Source organism: Lagenorhynchus albirostris, chromosome 11, assembly GCF_949774975.1.
Source record: "Lagenorhynchus albirostris chromosome 11, mLagAlb1.1, whole genome shotgun sequence".
In the NCBI taxonomy this organism is placed as follows: Eukaryota; Metazoa; Chordata; class Mammalia; order Artiodactyla; family Delphinidae; genus Lagenorhynchus; species Lagenorhynchus albirostris.
The window spans coordinates 89,918,244-89,937,495 of record NC_083105.1 but is presented as its reverse complement, the minus strand read 5'-3'; the positions used below and the strand labels follow the sequence as shown (position 1 = coordinate 89,937,495).

Here is a 19,252-nt window from a genome sequence, read left to right as displayed (position 1 = left end):
GCATGAAACCTGTTAGACCTATGAGAGTCAGAGTCCCAAAGAGTTTTACAGTATGAGATCTTCTGGAAGTGCTGGTTTCAGAATGCCAAGCCATGGATGTATAGAATCCTATAGCTAAAAATGACAATAATTAATGTATTCAAACCACTTTTTTATTGTCTGAGGAAACAGGGACCCAGAGAGGGTAAACCAACCCATCTGTTCGCCTGGTGCCACAGATTTTGGTTTGGTTTTTCTAGGCATAGGAATTGGTACAATATTGAAATTAAAAGGATCCTTAAGAATAGAAATGCTATATTTATCAGCGTGGTCCTTTTCTAATGACATCTTATTCAAAATCTCCACGTATAAGATCAACGAACAGTCTATGTACATGCTAGATGGGGAGGGCAGGGTGGCATTTGAAATTCTGGAGTCAAATCTATTTGCCATCTCCTCAATACCTTTCTAAAGTCTACTCCCCCAACCACAAAGCCATATGAAAACAAATATAAAACTCTTGAAAACCACTGATTTTGTGCAAGAAGCTCAAAGAACTTAAGGTAATTAAGGCTAGTTAATGAAGACAGGGTACAGATGTCCTGATATAATGTCTGGTGTGCTTTCCACTATATGGAACTGTTTCTGGCATGTTTTCCTTTTCCATGTTTTTGTTTGTTTGCTTAATTTTAACTGACTTAATAAACCTTTTCACAGCATTGTAAGCACAGGAAGCTCAGCTTGGTGCCCTGTGATGACCTAGATGGGTGGGATGGGGGGGCAGGGTGGTGAGAGGGAGGTCCAAGAGGGAGGGGATATAGGTATACATATAGCTGATTCACTTCATTGTACAGCAGAAACTAAGACAACATTGTAAAGCAATTATACTCCAATAAAAAAAAAAACTACTGATGAACCCCACCAACTTGGGTATTAATAGTTTCCATTTTCATCCTCTTTCCTGTTGAGACCATCAACACTCTTAGATGCATCCTTTTAACATCTTAATTCCACTAATCATCTTCATTATCCTCGTGTTTTCTATTCACAGAAGTCTATGGAAATTTAGTCCACATCATGCTTACAATATCGAAAAAGATGTTTAGATATAGTCCCTTAGCTAATATAAATTAGCTAATATCCAACACACAGAGAACCCAAAGAATGGTGCCAAACATCCTTTCCCCCAAATTGCCTTAAAGTATGTATTATATCAACCTCAGTTGGACAGCTAGAAGTTCATTCTCTCTATGCCCTATTGCTTGATACATCATTTCATACACATATTTGAATCAAGAGTTCTGACTTCACTCTTCCCTGTATGCCTCAGGGTTAAGGCCAGGGTGACTGTTGATCCAGACTCCATCAAAGGAGAGAAATGAGTCCCTTCATTTTTGTAGGAATCAGCTTAGGTCATTCAGATTTTCAGAGTGAAATATGGCCAAGACGTATAAATATAGTAAGGCCATAAATATAACTCATTACACAACTTAAATGTGAAGAAAAATGCACTTAATATATCACACTTTTCATCAGGAGCTCCTACCCTGTAACTAATGAGAAGAAAACAACTTTCCATCAATTACAAAAAATTAGTCAATTCAATAATTTAAATAGTCCTTTTAGAATTATGCAGTCTCCCTCCTTCGGATAAAATGCTCAGTCACTCAGATAGCTTCCCGACACCTTCTCTTTCTAAGAGGATATCTGGATACAAAGGATCAGAAAAGAAACAGATTATTTGAACTAGTTACTTAGATATCCAAATCAAAGGCATTTTTAAGCTGGTGGTTATTTGTTATATCTTGTGTAGCTTGTGATTGGTGCTCTCCCAGCTTCACCAGGGCTTACTGACACTCCCTGGGTGACTTGGGCTCTGGCAGGCACCATAGACCCATATGGGACATCCAGCTGACCTCAACTCAGATGGTTCAATCAGATGCCCTTATTACAGAGGCCCTTTGTCCCCACCATGTGACCCCCTTTATGAAAACACCCTCACACAGATATCTTTAGCTGTGCCTAGGCTCCATCTCTTCTGTACAGAAACCAAAGAAGACCCAATAAAGCTAAACACAGGAGTTCCTTTTGCCTGTATGTCACATGGCCCTAAGTTTAAGGTCACTCCACAAGTTGGTACAAGAGCAGTTCAATAGGTGACTTTCTTCCAGGATCTGAAGCTTGAGGTACAGAATGGAGTCCCGTCTGCCCTCATCATTAGGCTATGCCCGCTTATCTAACACTCCTCCCCATGGGTCTTCCTATAGGCAGAAGAGGGGGAAATTGGGATACCTCTATCTACCATACTCACTCTGTCCCTCTTTCTCTGTCTTCTGCTTCCCACAATCTCAAATTGCCAGAAAGTTGTGGCTTTTTCTTTTGTCACATTCCCCTTCCAATATGCCACATCCTCCCTCCTCACTCCTGTTGATTCTACTGTGGCTAGGAAAATTTTCTGTAAATACTGTGGAGGACATTAACATCTGAGCCCTCCAAACTTAGTGTTAGACCTTCTTTTCGCATTCTGGCTGAAACTAGGCCAAAACTTTCCCCAAGAGGATGGATGCTTCAGACCATTTAGGGCAAGGTTATATACTCTGAAAAGTAAAAGAGAAAATCACAGTCATAATTTTCTAGTCTTTACCTTATTGAGTTAACTTTTAGCTTGCTAATACTGGTCCCTGCTATTGTTATACCAAAAAACAAAACAAAACAAAACAAACTTTCTCCAGATGAGGAGGGAATAGAACAAAGGGGAAAAAAATGACTCAAAATTCATTCTGCTGAAAGAATATTCTTGGGTTGTATAAAGATATCTGCCCAGTAATGTTTAAAATTATAAATGTTTAAAATGTTTAAAATATATCCCTTGGGCAGATACTTTTTAACAATATCTTTAGATATGAAAAATAAAGAAGCCAAGCCTCAGGAAGCCTCAGGATTTAACAACTTTATTTGTTGGATTTTTTTCCTTCATATTTTGCATATTTGTCCATTAAATGGCAAGGTAGAATTCTATGTTATTTTCAAAGAGGCTTACTTTACTTTAAAGTTCTTTATAAACTTAATTTTATTGACTTTAAGTTCTACAGTTTTAATTTTGTTTGTTTATCAAAGACTGTTCTTACTGATCATGGAACATTTTACCAATAATCTTATTCATATATACAAGCCAGGTGTAGCTTGTTTTTTAATTCCTATAAGCCTCTGTGGATCTGGATGTTACTGAAGCTGTTAAAAGTATCCATGAATTCTTCCTGTCTAAAGTCTTTCCTGTATTCACTCTCATTTACTATGGTAATTTACAGCATAGTTTTAAATATTCAAAATATGAATAATCTTTCTAGTTATGCTTAAAGAATCATTTCCTCTATGAAGTCCCACAACTATTTCGATTCTATAAGTTTAGAGCTCATATCTTTAAAGATGCCCAAGGAATTTAGTCACCCTGGAGCAAAAAAATGTGCTTAAGAAAAAAAAAATGTCATGAAGAACCTAGGGGTAAGACAGGAATAAAGACACAGACCTACTAGAGAATGGACTTGAGGATATGGGGAGGTGGAAGGGTAAACTGTGACAAAGCGAAAGAGAGGCATGGACATATATACACTACCAAACGTAACCGCCTGGAGGGGTGTGATAGAGAGGGTGGGAGGGAGGGAGATGCAAGAGGGAAGAGATATGGGGATATTTGTATATGTATAACTGATTCACTTTGTTATAAAGCAGAAACTAACACACCATTGTAAAGCAATTATACTCCAATAAAGATGTAAAAAAAAAAAGAGTTAACATCTTTATTGATTTAAGGGAGTCATAACTCTAAGAATATAAATTTGAGATTCCTGGTCCCATCTTGTAATCAACATTATTGGAAATTAAGAGTAAATGCTACCTGTTAGAAACCATTGTAGAAACAATTTTCTTAGGTGGAAAATAAATGTAGGTGTCTATGGACATAGCCATGCCTACAGTATATTAGAAATGAACCACTAATCAGTACCTAGGCTTGAGGAATATTGTATTTATCTTCTAGCTACTGAATGAAGCTACTGAAATAGCTGATTATGTTTATACTCCGAAAGAAATTTATAGATAATAATAGCTTCCCTTTTGAAGTGACTTCTGCCTGTCCGTGTGTGTTGTCTTTTGCAGCAAATCAATTCTCAGGTCTATGTTATTCAGCACAACATTACAGAGTGAGCCTCCCAAAGAACTGATAGCTCCAGGAGTGTGGGATATAAGTCAGCCATCCCCAGTGACCCTGCAGGTAAGTGTCAGGCTATGAGATTAAAGTACACACAGCAAGTATGGGTTGATAAGTAGCTTGTTGTCAATTACAGAAACAATTTTCTTCCAGGATCACACATTTTAATAGTCTTCTCTTTCTCCAGCCTTTTGGGATTTGTAAAATCTCTATTGCTTTTATTTTGCATTCAGTATTCTCAAAGCACTTTTCTCTCAGCTTACATAATAGCAATATCAAGCCATTCTGTGTCAAACACAATCATGAAGGAGAGGGATGGAGTGTTGCCATGAATCTACTCATTATACGTATTCATTTTTCTTTCCTTTGTCTAAAAACAGTCATTAGTATATATTATTAACTTGGTACCTTATTCACACCTGCCTCTTCATTGTGTCATGTTTCCTTAAAATTTCTTTTGTTGTGTGTTTCCTAAATGACTAGCAATTACCTGGATAGTGGGGGAGAAACTGCAAACAAAAATCCTTTCTTTTTCCTTAAAGGCTCTCTACTTTCTGCTATTTGTAATCATGAATGAAAGGTGGTTAATGATTCCAGGCTTTGGTCCTTTCTACTCAGAGAATTTTTTTCTCACTTTCCTCATTTTTTCGTGATTATAAGTGATAAGATTCATCAGATACCTGAAGCATGGACGCTCCCATACATGGCAATGCAGGGAATATGGACTTTCCATCTCCATCGGGAAAACTGGGCAGCATTCTGTAGAACAGGATTTTTCAACCTCGATACTATTGACATTTTAGACAGGATAAGTTTGTTGTGGGGACTGTTCTGTGCATTGTAGGATACTTGGCAGCGTCCTTGACTTTTACCCACTAGGTGCCAGTAGCACTTTCCCAGTTCTGACAATCAAAAATGCCTCGAAATATTGTTAGATGATCTCTAGGGGTAAATTTGCCTTCAGTGAGGATCACTACACTAGAGGGAACTAGTGCAGTCCGGAGGTGCGTAAAATTGCCAGGTTTGGGTTGAGGGGTGTGAGGGACAAAGTTTAGCAAAATGGACAGCAAGGTGTTAAAAAACGGTAAAGAAAAATAACACTAATAAAAATGTGGCTTTCACTCTGAAGGATGGAGGATGTTCCCCCCGCCACCAGACAGTAGCCAAAGATCCACTTCGAATCCATGGACATGATGATAAAAAAGAGTGGTTGTTCAGGGTGGATCTCGGCACAACATCCTAACACTCAGCATTGATGGCTTACTGATTAGCAGATGTTTCCTCGTAACAGGACAGCTACTTTCTTTGAGAGGATGAGTGCATTTCTTATCAGACTATTTCTTGCCAGATCCAAACCACCTGAGCTTAACCAAAATCTTCCAAGTCTGACCATTGCCAGAGCTTTGTGGATATGAATTTATGAGTATCTGGGCCTTTAGCAGCAGCGGTGGGGTGGAGGATGTAAGGGAGACTATCAGATGAGACTCGCCTTGATTCTTCTCAGATGAAGGGAACAGCTGCTTTAGGAACACAGTTCTTGGAAGTGGAATCTGAAGTGAAGTTTCGAGCATTCGACAGCAGCATAGATTTCAAAGCAGAGACCTGGAGCCATGACAGAATTTATCTTACAAAAAAAGGAGAGAGGGCATGGAAATAATTCAACAGTATGCAAAAACGTTAAATTATCTGCTTTTACAAAATAATTTCAAATGGTATAGACATAGAGGGAAATGTCTCAGATGTTTTTACTTGATGATGAAATATACAAAATAAAATAGGAGTTACTAAGGTATTAAAGTTAAAAGCCTTAATAACCAGCACCACTCTAATTACACACACCTAAATTTAGAGCAGAATTTTCAACCTAAAGATTATGAGATGGTAAGGAAATTAGAAGCAAGTTCTGCTACCAGTGTTGTTAAGGAGTCAGGGTGGGTCTCAAGGGAAAGAGGTCAGGCTGAGAGTTAGGAAATCTGGAGTCTAGTCTTGGCTCTTTAATAGTAAACTTTATGACTGTGAACAAGTCATTTAACCTTCTATTTTCACCTGCGTGCAATGAAAGAATTGTACAGTACTATGCCTGTCCAACTTCTTTCAGGTCTGTACTTTGCTGACTGTCTATATTAGATGGACAATTACTGCCACACTGTTGCCACCCCAGTATGATAAGGGATATATGTTACAGAACTTGATTCCTTCAAGTCAGTCTTGTTTTTTTCATGCTGTGCTGCTGACTGGAAGCAGTGGATAGAGTGAAGTAGATCTGAGTTCAGACATGGAGACAAATTGTTATATGATTCCATCAGCCTGTACCTCCCTCAACTTCCTCCCTTTCTCTGTATACAATCTAGTAGAGTGACTCATAATTTAAGCCCTAAGAACAGAGCTGTTTTAGTTAATGTTGCTCTTGTTTTGTTTTATGTTTCTCTACTTACTCATCTTCTCATTCATGTCTAAATTCACTATATTTTGGTTTATTTGTCCTCACCACACTGAACTATTGTCAGGCAACCCGCTAATTTCTAGTTGCCAAATCCAGTGCTTGTTCTCGTTCCTCTTCATACTAGCGCTCTCTCTGCAATTTTTGGCACTGTCTCTTCCCCATTACAGAACACTCTTCCCCTCTGTTGCTGGCCTAGGTTTCTCTTCACACTCTCTCTGGTTATTCTTTCTCTGTCTTCTTTCCGGACTCCTCTTCTGCTAGTCCCCACTGTTGCCAGTTCTCAGGGATTCCATCTGCTGCCCATTGCTATTCTCGGTAGATATATTCTCCCTGAGAGAATTTCATTAAAGCTTTATTGAGATATACTTCACATACCGTACAATCCTCCCATTTAAAGTGTGTAATTCAGTGTTTTCTAGTATTTTCACAGATGTGTGCAACTAATCTCACCAACGTCAACTTTAGAGCATTTTCATTTTTATAAAGAAATCTCATAACTTTTAGCTATCACTTCCTAGTCCCAACTCTAAGCAACTACTAATGTACTTTCTGTCTCTGTAGATTCACCTATTCTGCCCATTTCACATAAATGGAATCATACAATGTGTGTTCTTTTGTGGCTAGATTCTTTTACTTAGTATAATGTTTCAAAATTCATCCACTTTGTAGCATATATCAGTACTTATTTCTTTTTTATTGTTGAATAATATTACATTATATAGCTATACCACACTTTATCCACTTATTAGTTGATATGCATTTAGATTGTTTCCACTTTTTGGCTATTAAGAATAGTGCTGCTATGAACATTCATATACAAATTTGTGTGTGAACATATGTTTTCATTTATCTTGGGTGTATACCCAGCAGTGGAATAACTGGGTCTCATTCATTCCTAAGGTTTTATTTACAGTATCTTGCAGGTTCACTTCTAAGTCTGTATCTTTAGTTCAGACTCCTTTACACCACAAGCTTCAGACAAATATAAGCACGTGCCTGCCTAGCTTCTCACCTGGATATTCTGTAGACAGCTTCAAAGACAACACATCCCAAACTGAGCTCACCATCCTCTCAGAATGCTTTCACTCGCTGAATTATTTATGTCTGTTCATGCCCCCAGATACACTGAGCTGTTTCACTTGTCTCCTTTCTCGCTACTCATATTCAGTCCATACTATATTTTGCCAACTTATCTCCATGTGTTCCTCATGTCTGTCCTCACAATTCCCCACCTCATCTGCCCTAGTTCAACAGTTCCCTCCTAGGTTACAACGGTTTAGATGTTTTTTTTCTTGGCTTTAGTTTTGTTATTCTCTAATGCAAAATCCACAAGTGTGATCCTTCTAAAATGTAAATCTGAACCTGCCACTCTCCCATTTATACTCTTCAAGAACTCAGCGCTACCTAGAGAATTAAGGATGAGCAATACAACGTAGCCCCCTCCACTGTTTCCCTTGCCACTCCTTGACTGACAGTGTTGCTCCAGCAACACTGAAAGAGTTATAGTTTCTGACATGCATTGTCCTGCTTTTACCTTATGTGCATTTATGAATACTATTCCCTGCCTGCAATGTATCTACCGTCTTCCCTTCACCATCTACTGCCCATCTCTCAGGCTTAGTGTCTGTAATTGTTATTCACCTTTTAGGATCCATGGACCCTTCTCTAGGGATCTCTCTCTTATCCCCTCCTCTCTTTCCACTCCAAGCAGGGTTAAGTGCCCTTCATCTATATTCACATAATAGCCAATAAGATTTTTATCAACACATTTACATTATATTTCTTTCTCAAGAACTTCTTTCCCATTGACTTCTTGATTTTTGAGGACATTGACAGTGTTTTATCCCCAGAATCTAGCATAGCACCAGGAATACAGTATTTGTAAATTACTGATATGTGTCCATACCTCTGATCACTACAATAATCAAACCTACAGATATTTCTAAACTTAGCACTTTGGTCCGCTTGTTGGAATTCTGATAGATACCACTATGTTCAGTTTTTCTTCTTGTGTGAGCAGTCCTTCTCTTTAAACCATAGTTCTTACCTCCTCATTCATGCAAAGTATTTTCCTTTACCTAGCATTTCATTACCTGCTTATCCTTAATTATCAGCAATGTCATGGGGAGGCAACAGTCTTATTATTGGTACCTGGTCCTTAGACCACAGTACAGTTTGTGCGCTAATGTAGCATAGGTTCTTTTCTCTTCACTACTGAACCACTATATGGGTCCCTCTTTTACAGCTCCTTCCTTGAGACTCACAGCAATTGCCATCTAGTTAGTAGGCATCCTTCCCTCCCTTGAACTGCATAGAACTTATGGTCCAATATTTGTGTGCCTTATAATATCCAAACTACATCTACAGTCAGGCTGCATTTCTTTGAACAAACTGAAAGAATCATGGGGGTCTGAGCAAGCCCATGGACACCTTATTGGCATGGTTGTGGATCATGGACACTAGGGACATTCACAGCAGCTCCTTCAAGGAATTCCAAGACATGAAGTCATAGTAGAAACCGTGGTGGCCAAGTGTAAGTGGAAAAGGATGAGGGAGGAAGTAAAGTAAGATGGATAAGTGGAACACAAGAAGCTAATATTCAAATGTTTAAGGAGGTATGAATTAGAAGTTCGGATGACTGAGTCTGAGTATTTGCCTGTACCCCAGAAGAAAGAGCCTCATAATTGTTTTTGCTTGAAAACAGGAGTATATCTTCAACACTTGACAAATAGGTGTCATGGCACATGCAGTGCACACATTAAAAGAATGCTCCTGGAGCATTCCATTAAAAAAAAAGACTGAGGCCAAGGCCAGACTTAGTGGCTCATGACCACAGAAGGAGAAGTGTCACATGTTTCCCATTAATAACTTGAAACACAGCTTTGAGGTGCTATATACATATTGTACCCTATTTTAATTGTTAATGTTTACCTTTTCCTCCTCCATAATGCATAGTACTCAAAAGAATTCTAGGGCAGCAGTTGGCAAACTGTCAGGGCAGGAGGAGCCATGAGCCCGAGCTGCACGCAGCGGCCGCACGGCAAAACAGAAAGCCAGCTGAACAGAGTGCTCAGAGTGGCACTGGCAGCCATGACGCAGGCAACCCGGGCAACCCGGGTGGCCCAAACAGACTCACAGGAAGGCTTCGTGACTCCAACTGCTCCGCAGACTGCAAGCTGTGGCGGCACAGCCCCGCTACAGCAGTCGCAGTCTCTGTGGGGCTAGCAGAAGCCATTTTGCTTTTTCACTTACCACCTCATTTCTACTCTAGTGGCTTGGACAACAAGCCGTGTGACTGACAGGGTCTTGGTGCTCTGGCTAGGTGTCAAGCCTGTGCCTCTAGGTGTGAGAGCCAAGTTCAGGACACTGGTCCACCAGAGACCTCTGCGCTCCACTTAATATCAAACAGCGAGATCTCCATCTCAACGCTAAGACCCAGCTCCACTCAACGACCAGCAAGCTACAGTGATGAACACCCCAAACAACTAGCAAGACAGGAGCACAACCCCATCCACTAGCAGAGAGGCTGCCTAAAATCATAATAAGGTCACAGACACCCCAAAACACACCACTGTATGTGGTCCTGCCCACCAGAAACACAAGATCCAGCCTTATCCATCAGAACACAAGCACCACTCCCCTCCAACAGGAGGCCTACACAACCCGCGGAGGGGCCACAACAGTGAGAGGCCCGCATACCCAAAAAAAAAAAAACTACAATGAGGTGTCACCTCCCACCAGTCAGAATGGCCATCATCAAAAAATCTACAAACAATAAATGCTGGAGAGGGTGTGGAGAAAAGGGAACCCTCTTGCACTGTTGGTGGGAATGTAAATTGATACAGCCACTATGGTGAACAGTATGGAGTTTCCTTAAAAAACTACAAATAGAACTACCATACGACCCAGCAATCCCACTCCTGGGCATATACCCTGAGAAAACCATAATTCAAAAAGAGTCATGCCAAATGTAAAATAGATAGCTAGTGGGAAGCAGCCACATAGCACAGGGGGATCAGCTCAGTGATTTGTGACCACCTAGAGGGATAGGATAGGGAAGATGGCAGGGAGATGCAATAGGGAGTATATATGGGGATATATGTATATGTATAGCTGATTCACTTTGTTATAAAGCAGAAAGTAACACACCATTGTAAAACAATTATACTCCAATAAAGATGTTAAAAAAAAAAGAGTTCTTGGGCAAATACGTTAACACATACTTTGGGTGATTTTCTCTTGTGAAAAATTAGAACAAGAAACAATTGGGGAAAATCCTAATTTTTTCTATAAGTGGCTCAAGAATCAGTAACTGTTTGCCTTCATAATATATGAAGATATGCAGTTTGTATAGGGCCTCATTCATGTATCAGAAATGAAAAAAAATTTTCATAATTGAAATATATCAAAGAATTTATTATGGATTGTTCACAGGGAGCTTCTGTATTCTCATCTACTACTGTATTCTCATCTATTACCTTTAGTTTCTCATCTACCCTGCCTTTACTTAGGACCAACATAAAATTGAATTAGCTCATTAAATACTATTTCTAGTATTTTTGTTTTATGTGTTTAAAACATTTGGATACATAAAGAGTAAAGTGTAACATGCTAATACTGCAGGCACTTCTCTCCAAGGCATCAAGATTACTCTTTCTGTCAAGAGGCAAAATTTACTATAATATTGCTTTGGTTTAGCATTTCTGTTAGTTCTTTTTTCATGTTGGAATAGTAACTGATAATTATAACAAATTTATACCAAAAACAAATTTTGCAACAAATTGCAAAGGTTACAGAATAAAATTGCTGACTTTTTCAAATGAGAGCCCAAATAGATTAAACTGCATCTCACACTCTACCTTATAATACTCTTCCATTTTCTCTGAGATAACAACCTAAGGTAGTTCAGCAGAGAAAAATAAATTCTTTAGATTTTCTAATATGAAAATGAAAAATAATATATGATACTCCTAAGCAAATATTTTGGGCAGTAAAATATTTAGCTCATTTACATACTTGGAAACTGTATTTTTTTGTTAACTATTATTTTATTTACTAGAATCAAATTATCACTTAAACATGGTTTAGTGGAAAGCATGTTGAGCCAGGAAAAAAGAAGGCCTGCATTCTAGCTCTGTCTATAAAGCTGAACTGTAGAGCCACAGCAAAAATATTCTATTTGGTTTTATACTCGTGAAACAGATCTTTACCAGAGAAGATTTCACTATCATGTCCACAGAGTGGTTCACATATTTCAGATAGTAGAGACCAACATAAAGTAACTCTTTTTATTTTATCAAGTGATTATATGAAAAAAGTATAATTACCATCTATAATTTTCATCATTTAATAATAGAAAGACATTTTAGTAATGAAAATTGGAAAGGATGTAATTTCAGCACTAAACAAAAATGTAACATTTAACTGTATGAAAAGTTCATATGTTATTATTTTTCTCATTTTTTCTAAGATAATGTTACAGTCTACTAATTTATATACCATTTATATAAATAATTGAGGATTTGCCAAATATCATGTATATTTAAACACCAAGTCCAAACTGTAATGATTCTTTTAAAATTATTTTTAAATAATAAAAAGCACAGAAAATATAGAGTATTTATTTTACTTTAGTTTCTATAAATCTAAGATAGAAATCATTACATTAAAAATGCATTTTTCAGGTGTTTGATACATGGCAAACCATTTTATTTATTTCAGATTGATTTTCCATCTACTGAGTGGGAATATATGAAACTTGATTCTGAAGAGAATAGAAGTGATCTTGAAGAACCACCAAAAGAATGTTTAAAACATATTGCCAGACTTTCACAGAAACAGTCTCCCTTACTGTAAGTGACCCAGTTCTTGGGAGGGAATTTTGCCTGCTGTTCATGATACCAGCAGTCATACTAGAAGCACTCATATCTTTCAAGAGTGAGCCTTCTTTCCCACGTAACTCCTTTCATTTCCTAAAATCATGCCTGTTGGATGATCAACTGATGTTTAGGAAATAAATTAGTAATTTTTCATGGTTTTTTAAAGATTTTTTTTCCCCTTGGGGCATTTAGTAACTTTGTTTGGTCAAAGGAAAAATAAAAGGATTGGAGATCATTCAGTTCAAAACAACAAAGCAGAGACTGATACAGATCAGCATTTAACAGTGATAAAACATTGCTCAGTCCTTCAAGTAGGACAGGAAAATGTCCTACTAAACAGGAAAATGCAAAATTTAATTATAATGGCAGATTAAAAAAGAACAGAAATAGATCATGTTTTAATAGCACTAAATTAGTAACTAAGGAATACTTAAATTTTGTCAAACAGTAATTCTCTGGGGAAAAAAAAAGACCAGGAAGAATTATAAGAGAATACTAATTCTCTCTTTGTAATTACTATTTGACTTTAATATTTGGTAATATCTAAGCCACAGCTTATGGTGCTCATTACTAACATGGAAAAAGCATAAAACTAAGAAAGCAACCCTGTGTGTGTGTGTGTGTGTGTGTGTGTGTGTATATATATATACACACACATATATTTGTGGTGATATACATATATAACATAATAAAGCATTTTATTCCAAGAATAAGAAATTATTTAAAGGTTTTGAATGGGGTAGTCATGTGATCTGAATAATCGTTTTGAGTGATTCTTTTGACTACAAGTTGAAGAATGGATTGGAGAGGAAGTAAGTGGAAGCAAGCAGTACAGCAGAGTAGCTTATGTAATATTTTAGTCAGGAGGTCGTGGTCACTAGAACTAGGGAGATGGCAGTGGACACTGGGAATAATGGCTAGATTTGAAGCATATTTGGAAGTTGAGAAGACATGACTTCATGATTATTAGTAAATAGGAGTTAAGTCAATTAAAAAACCAAAGAATCAAGTTAAGTCAATGGAGAATCTAAGGTTTTTGAATTGATGAACTGGGCAGATGTTAGAGTCATTTTCTAGAGGAGGAATAAGTTTGAGACCGTCCAGACTGAGGTGTTGAATGTGATCAAGCATTCCATTTTGGGTAATCTTGTTACTCCCCTGATCTCTAATTTCAACTTGTCTTACTCTTTTCCTCATTCACTTCAAGCCAGTGACATCAGTTTGCTTCACATACTTCACATGTGCTATATTCCCTCTCCCATCTCAAGGCCTTCTTATTTGGTGTTTCCTCTACATGAAATACTCCTTCCTAGTTCTTCACATGACTGAATCATCTCACCCTATAGGTCTTCACTTAATTGTGATCTTCTCAAAGAGCCCTTCTTTGATCACCCTACCTAATGGAGTTTTACTCTCTTTGCAATCTATCTTATTACCTTTTATGTTATCACACTTAGCAGAATCTATTATCATCTTGTTTATTAATGTGTTTTTTTCTTATTAGCTTGTAAGAACTGAGAGAACAAGGATCCTATCTGTCTTGTTTATCACTACATTTCCAGTGTTCTATACTGTGCCTGATAAATAATATGTGTAAAATAAATGTTATAATGAATAAAGTTCCTTTGCATAGAATTTGGTATAAAAATTACCTTAAGGATTGAAAATGTTTAAAGACTCTTATACTAGACTATTGTCATCTTAACTAGGTGAAGCGTCTTTTTATACTCCTTAATCAAAAATATAAAACCTTGCATTTAACAAGTGTGTCACATATCAGAGGCTAATATATTTGTAATGAGAGATTTTTAATATATAAAAAGATACTATACTTTGAAATTTTAAAATATTCAAACAAAAAATATCAAAACCAACAAATAATAAGCACAGTAACTGCCTTTAAATATTAAAGGTTTGTGTTTTTAAATTAACCCCAGTGATTTCTAACTGGTTTTATACTTCAGTTTCTATTTAAGAGAATAACTTATACTATAAAATAAGTAACATTTTCCTCTGTTTCACCCACTCAAATACAATTATCAGTGCTCAGTAGAGTACAATTTCATTCTGGACTGTGAAAACAGATGGAGACCAGCCTTCAATGTGATAAAACTTGTGTTAGAAACAGATTAAATTCATTTTCAAAATACCACATTTTATCATTTAGTTGGTGACTTAATTATTCCTTCTTTCAAATTGATCAAATGTAATCAGTCAGAAAGTTCAGACTCAATGAAATTCAATGAAAATGTACCTATAATATTTGTAAAAATAAGAAAAACACCTTCTTGATGACAGCTAAAAGAATATGTCAGATATAAAGAAAATCCTGGAACATAAGGTATAAAATAATTTGGTATGAAAGAAATTATGCTTCCACTTCTAGCCATGAAGATTACCTATTACTAGACTAATCCTCCTGAATTAAAGAAATATGACACAAGAAAAATACATATGAAACAACTGCTCTCAGAAATTGAACAGACAGGCCTTAAGGTGAACGCATGAATAAAGTGACTTTCAGCCCAGAGGCATTTTCTGTACCATAGATCTGGGAGGTATAATTAAAGAAGAGCATGCAGGTCTTGCTGAGATTTAAAAAAAAAAAAAAAAAAAAAAAAAGACAGAGATCGGAGTTTATTGATGCTGAGGCAGCTGGAATTTACAGAGCATAATAGTAGAGAAAAGGAAGATGTTAGGAGCTACAGAAATATGTATTGGTGTCCCCTTATATATTTAGTTGAGTACTAAGCTACTCTTGAGCAGATAGAGATTTCGTAGGGATTGCTAAAGAACTGCTACAGGGAGATGTGAAATAAATGTAGATTCTAGAGGTTGCCCAATGCTGGGAGACATAGAAATTCTGACTAGTCATAATAGAGAAAGATCACCACACCCCAGCATTCAATAAAGAAATCAGAAAGATGCATATTAGGAGTAAGTGTGCTCTAGCCCAAGATTAAGGAGTATACTTGGTCTAGCCTAACAAATCGTAAAAACAAGCCTCAAAAGGATCAAGCTGCTCTGCTAGTAATTAAACAGACTACTAAAAAAATTGAAACATTCAACACTCAAAAGATAGCAAAATGCAGAATTTTAAAGGTTTAGTGTACAATCAATAATTGCTAGACATAGGAAGAGTTAGGAATATATAACCATAGTCCAAGATGGGGCAAAGCAGTTTACAGAAACAGATCCAAATATTTTACAACTATTATAAAGACTTTTATGGATTTAAATAAAAAGATATGTATGAGTGAACAAATGAAGTCTCAGTAGAAAAATGGAAATTTAGGAACTGAAAAACAATATCTAAATTTTTTAAAAAATCACTGGAAAAGCTTAATAGATTGCATAATGAAGAAAAAAAGAACAGTGATCTTGAAGAATGGGCCATAGAAATTATCCATGTTGAAGTACAGAAAGAACAAAACCTGAAAATAGTGATAGAGCCTTGTGACCTGTGGGGCAATATCAGGTAATATAATATGTGTGTATTGGACACACAGGAGAGAAGAGAGGGATTGAAGTAAAAAAAAAAAAAAACTGAAAGAAATAATAGCCAAAATTTTACAAGTTTGATTTAAAAAAAAATCAACCCACAGATATAAGAAGCTTAGCAAATCCCAAGCATGTGTGCATGTGCACACACACACACCACCTTAGCACATTATAGTCAAATTTCTGAAAACTAAAGATAAAGATACATTTTTTTCTAACACATTAGAGAAAATCAACAAATTGCATACATGGGAACAACTATAATTCAGCAGATTACTCATTAACTGAGAATTTCTCATTAGAAGCAATGGAAGCCAAAAGACATTATAACATTATCTTGCATTTTGAAAGGGGAAAAGAAAATACATCAACTTAAAATTCTATAACCAGTAAAATTACATTTCAAAAATTAAGGCAAAATTAAAACATTTTCAACTAAGCACAGCTGAGTTAGTTATAAGCTCATCTGTACTATAAGAAATCTTAAAGAAAATATTTCATGCTAAAAGAAGTGGTAAGTAGATGGACACTCAAATCTACAAGAATAAATGAAAAGCACCACAAAGAGAAAATAGGTAGATAATAAAAACACACATTTTTTACACATTTATTAATTTATTAAAAAAAATAATTGTTTAAACAAAAATCACAATATACAGCTGGGTTTGCAATATATGAAAGTAAAATGTGTAACAACTACAATAAGAATGAGAAATAGAAAAATAAAAGCATAGTTTTCTAAGATTCTTATACATAAGGTAGTGTAACATTAATTGTGGTTGGCTGTGATATGCTAAAAAAGAATATTATAATCTTGAAAGAAAGCACACCCCCCACATTTTAAGAGTACATTTAAAAGTCAAAAAGATGACAAAAATTAAATTTAAAAAAATCCAAAAGAAAGCAGGAGAAAAGGAGAAATAGTTTGGACAAAAAAATTAATAACAATATGGTTGATTTAAACCCAATCATGTCAATATTCTGTTAAATATAAATTAATAAAAACCCCAATTAAAAGGCAGAAATTGTTAGCCTACATTACAAAAGTAATATCCAACTTTATGCTGTTTACAGGCATATATTTTAAAATAAGAATTCAGCTTGATTATAGTTAAAAGAATGGAAAAAGATATACAAGGAAAATCATACCATCTTGAAATATTTGGAAAAAAAATTTGACAAAATTCAACACCCATTCATGATAAAAACTCACAAAACAAGGAGTAGAATGGAACTTCCTCAGACTTCAACTCCTGAGTTGAATCTAGATATATGGAAAAATCTAGAGTTAACATCGTATTAAGTGGTGCAAGAATGAGTGCTTTCCCCCTGAACTGGGAACAAAGCAAAGATATTTGTCTAAATATTCCTCTTCAGTGTTGTACTAGAAATCCTAGCCAGTGCACTATGGCAAGATAAATAAGTGTTAAATGTATAGAAGTTGGAAAGAAAGAAATAAAACTTACTCTATTTTCATATGAGTGATTATGTAAGATCATAGCATTTGAGGTTAATGTGCAAAATGCAATTGTATTCCAGTAAAAAATAGAAAATAAATTTTATTTTTCAAAATTCTATTTACAATATCAACATCTCTACATTAAAAAGTACAAAACTTTGCTAAGAGAAATTAAAGAAAATCTCAGTAAATGGAAGGATATATCATGTCATTGATTAAAATAACCCCTTTTGTTAAGATGACTGTTCTAGTCCTCCCCAAATTAGTGATAAAGATACAATTATACACCCGTTAGAATGTATAATTTCTTTTCAAATGATCAGTATGCTTTTAATTACACTCTGAAGACTTGGATAATTTTTTTTTTTTTTTTGCGGTATGCGGGCCTCTCACTGTTGTGGCCTCTCCCGTTGCGGAGCACAGGCTCCGGACGTGCAGTCTCAGCGGCCATCTCCGCGGCATGTGGGATCTTCCCGGACCGGGGCACGAACCCGTGTCCCCTGCATCAGCAGGCGGACTCTCAACCACTGCGCCAGCAGGGAAGCCCAGATAATATTTTTAAATGGGCAAAAATCAAGTGTGGGCAAGAATGCCGTACAGTTGGTTCTATCATACCCTACACATGATAATGTGAAATATTACAACTACTTCAGAGAATAGTTTGACAGTTTCTGCAAAAGTTAAACAAAAATGTGACATACAACCAAGTCATTCCCCTCCTTGGTACTTTCTAGGGGAAATGAAAAATACACCCATATGAACACATGCACACAAATGTTCTCAGCAGCTTTATTCATAATATCCCCAAACAGGAAACAACACAGATGTCCATCAAATATGAAAAAGGATAAGCAAATTGTGATATATTCATACAAAGGAAGAGTACTCATTAATTAAAAGGAATAATCTACTGATACACTCAACAATATGGGTAATTTAAAAAACATTATACTGAGTGAAAGAAGCTATAACTAAAAGAATATTTACTCTATGATTCCATTTATATGAAGTTTGAAAATAGTCTAAAGTGAAAGAAATCATACTAGTGCTTGCCTTTGGTGGCATAAGAAAACTTTTATATCTTGAAAAGTGTGTAGTTTTTACTTGATGTATGCATTTGGCAAAATTTAATTAACTGAAGCCATGCATTCTCTTTTATGTAAATTATGCTTCAATAAAAGAAGGTAAAAGAGAAAAAATCACTGTTCAATATTGAATTCAGTTAGGAAAATATAACTTGTTTTAATACCATAGAAATAAGTTGGTTATGGAATTTTTTCTTCCAGGGCTTTCTGGTGAGGAAGGTAGTGACAAAACAGAAAAGGAGACTAAATGTACCTCAAAAATCATCCTCTATAACCCAGTTCTTTCACTTTGCAGATGAAGATGGCTTCAGAAGAAATTGTAGAGAAATATTGATATTTAAAGTCTTTCAATAATTCTTATTATCCTGCTTGGGAGTTTTAGTTAATTTAAGCTGAGCAACAGAGTATCAGTTTGGAGGAGACAGTGTTGAAAAGCTGTCATTGTCATGTGAGAAATGCTGTCCTTCAGCTGAACCATGGTCTTGAATGCTTTTGCTGCAGTGTAAGCAAAACATGGTAAACTGTCAGTGAATCAATGGCCCTTGTCCTAGACTTAAATCTTCTGTTGGGACCACTCTCCAGAGGGGAACACTTGAGCACTTAAGGAAGTCCTATTCACTGGCATTTTAACCCCAAACTTCCAGCAAACTCTGAGAATTTAAAGCCAGAATCCAGGGATAAATTGAGATCTTTGTTTTT

General features: G+C 36.2%; 1 protein-coding gene across 7 annotated transcripts in view; it reads left to right on the top strand.

The window, feature by feature from the left end:
- PIK3C2G (phosphatidylinositol-4-phosphate 3-kinase catalytic subunit type 2 gamma) overlaps positions 1-19,252 on the top strand; it is a 360,629-nt gene that overhangs the window by 106,702 nt on the left and 234,675 nt on the right. For 6 of the 7 annotated variants that reach the window (XM_060166784.1, XM_060166785.1, XM_060166781.1 and 3 more), the window contains 2 exons: positions 4,135-4,249; positions 12,351-12,481. In XM_060166784.1, coding sequence (XP_060022767.1) covers positions 4,135-4,249; positions 12,351-12,481 — 246 coding nt within the window. The remainder of the gene's footprint in view (positions 1-4,134; positions 4,250-12,350; positions 12,482-19,252) is intronic. The other variant, XM_060166780.1, reaches the window with a different exon arrangement.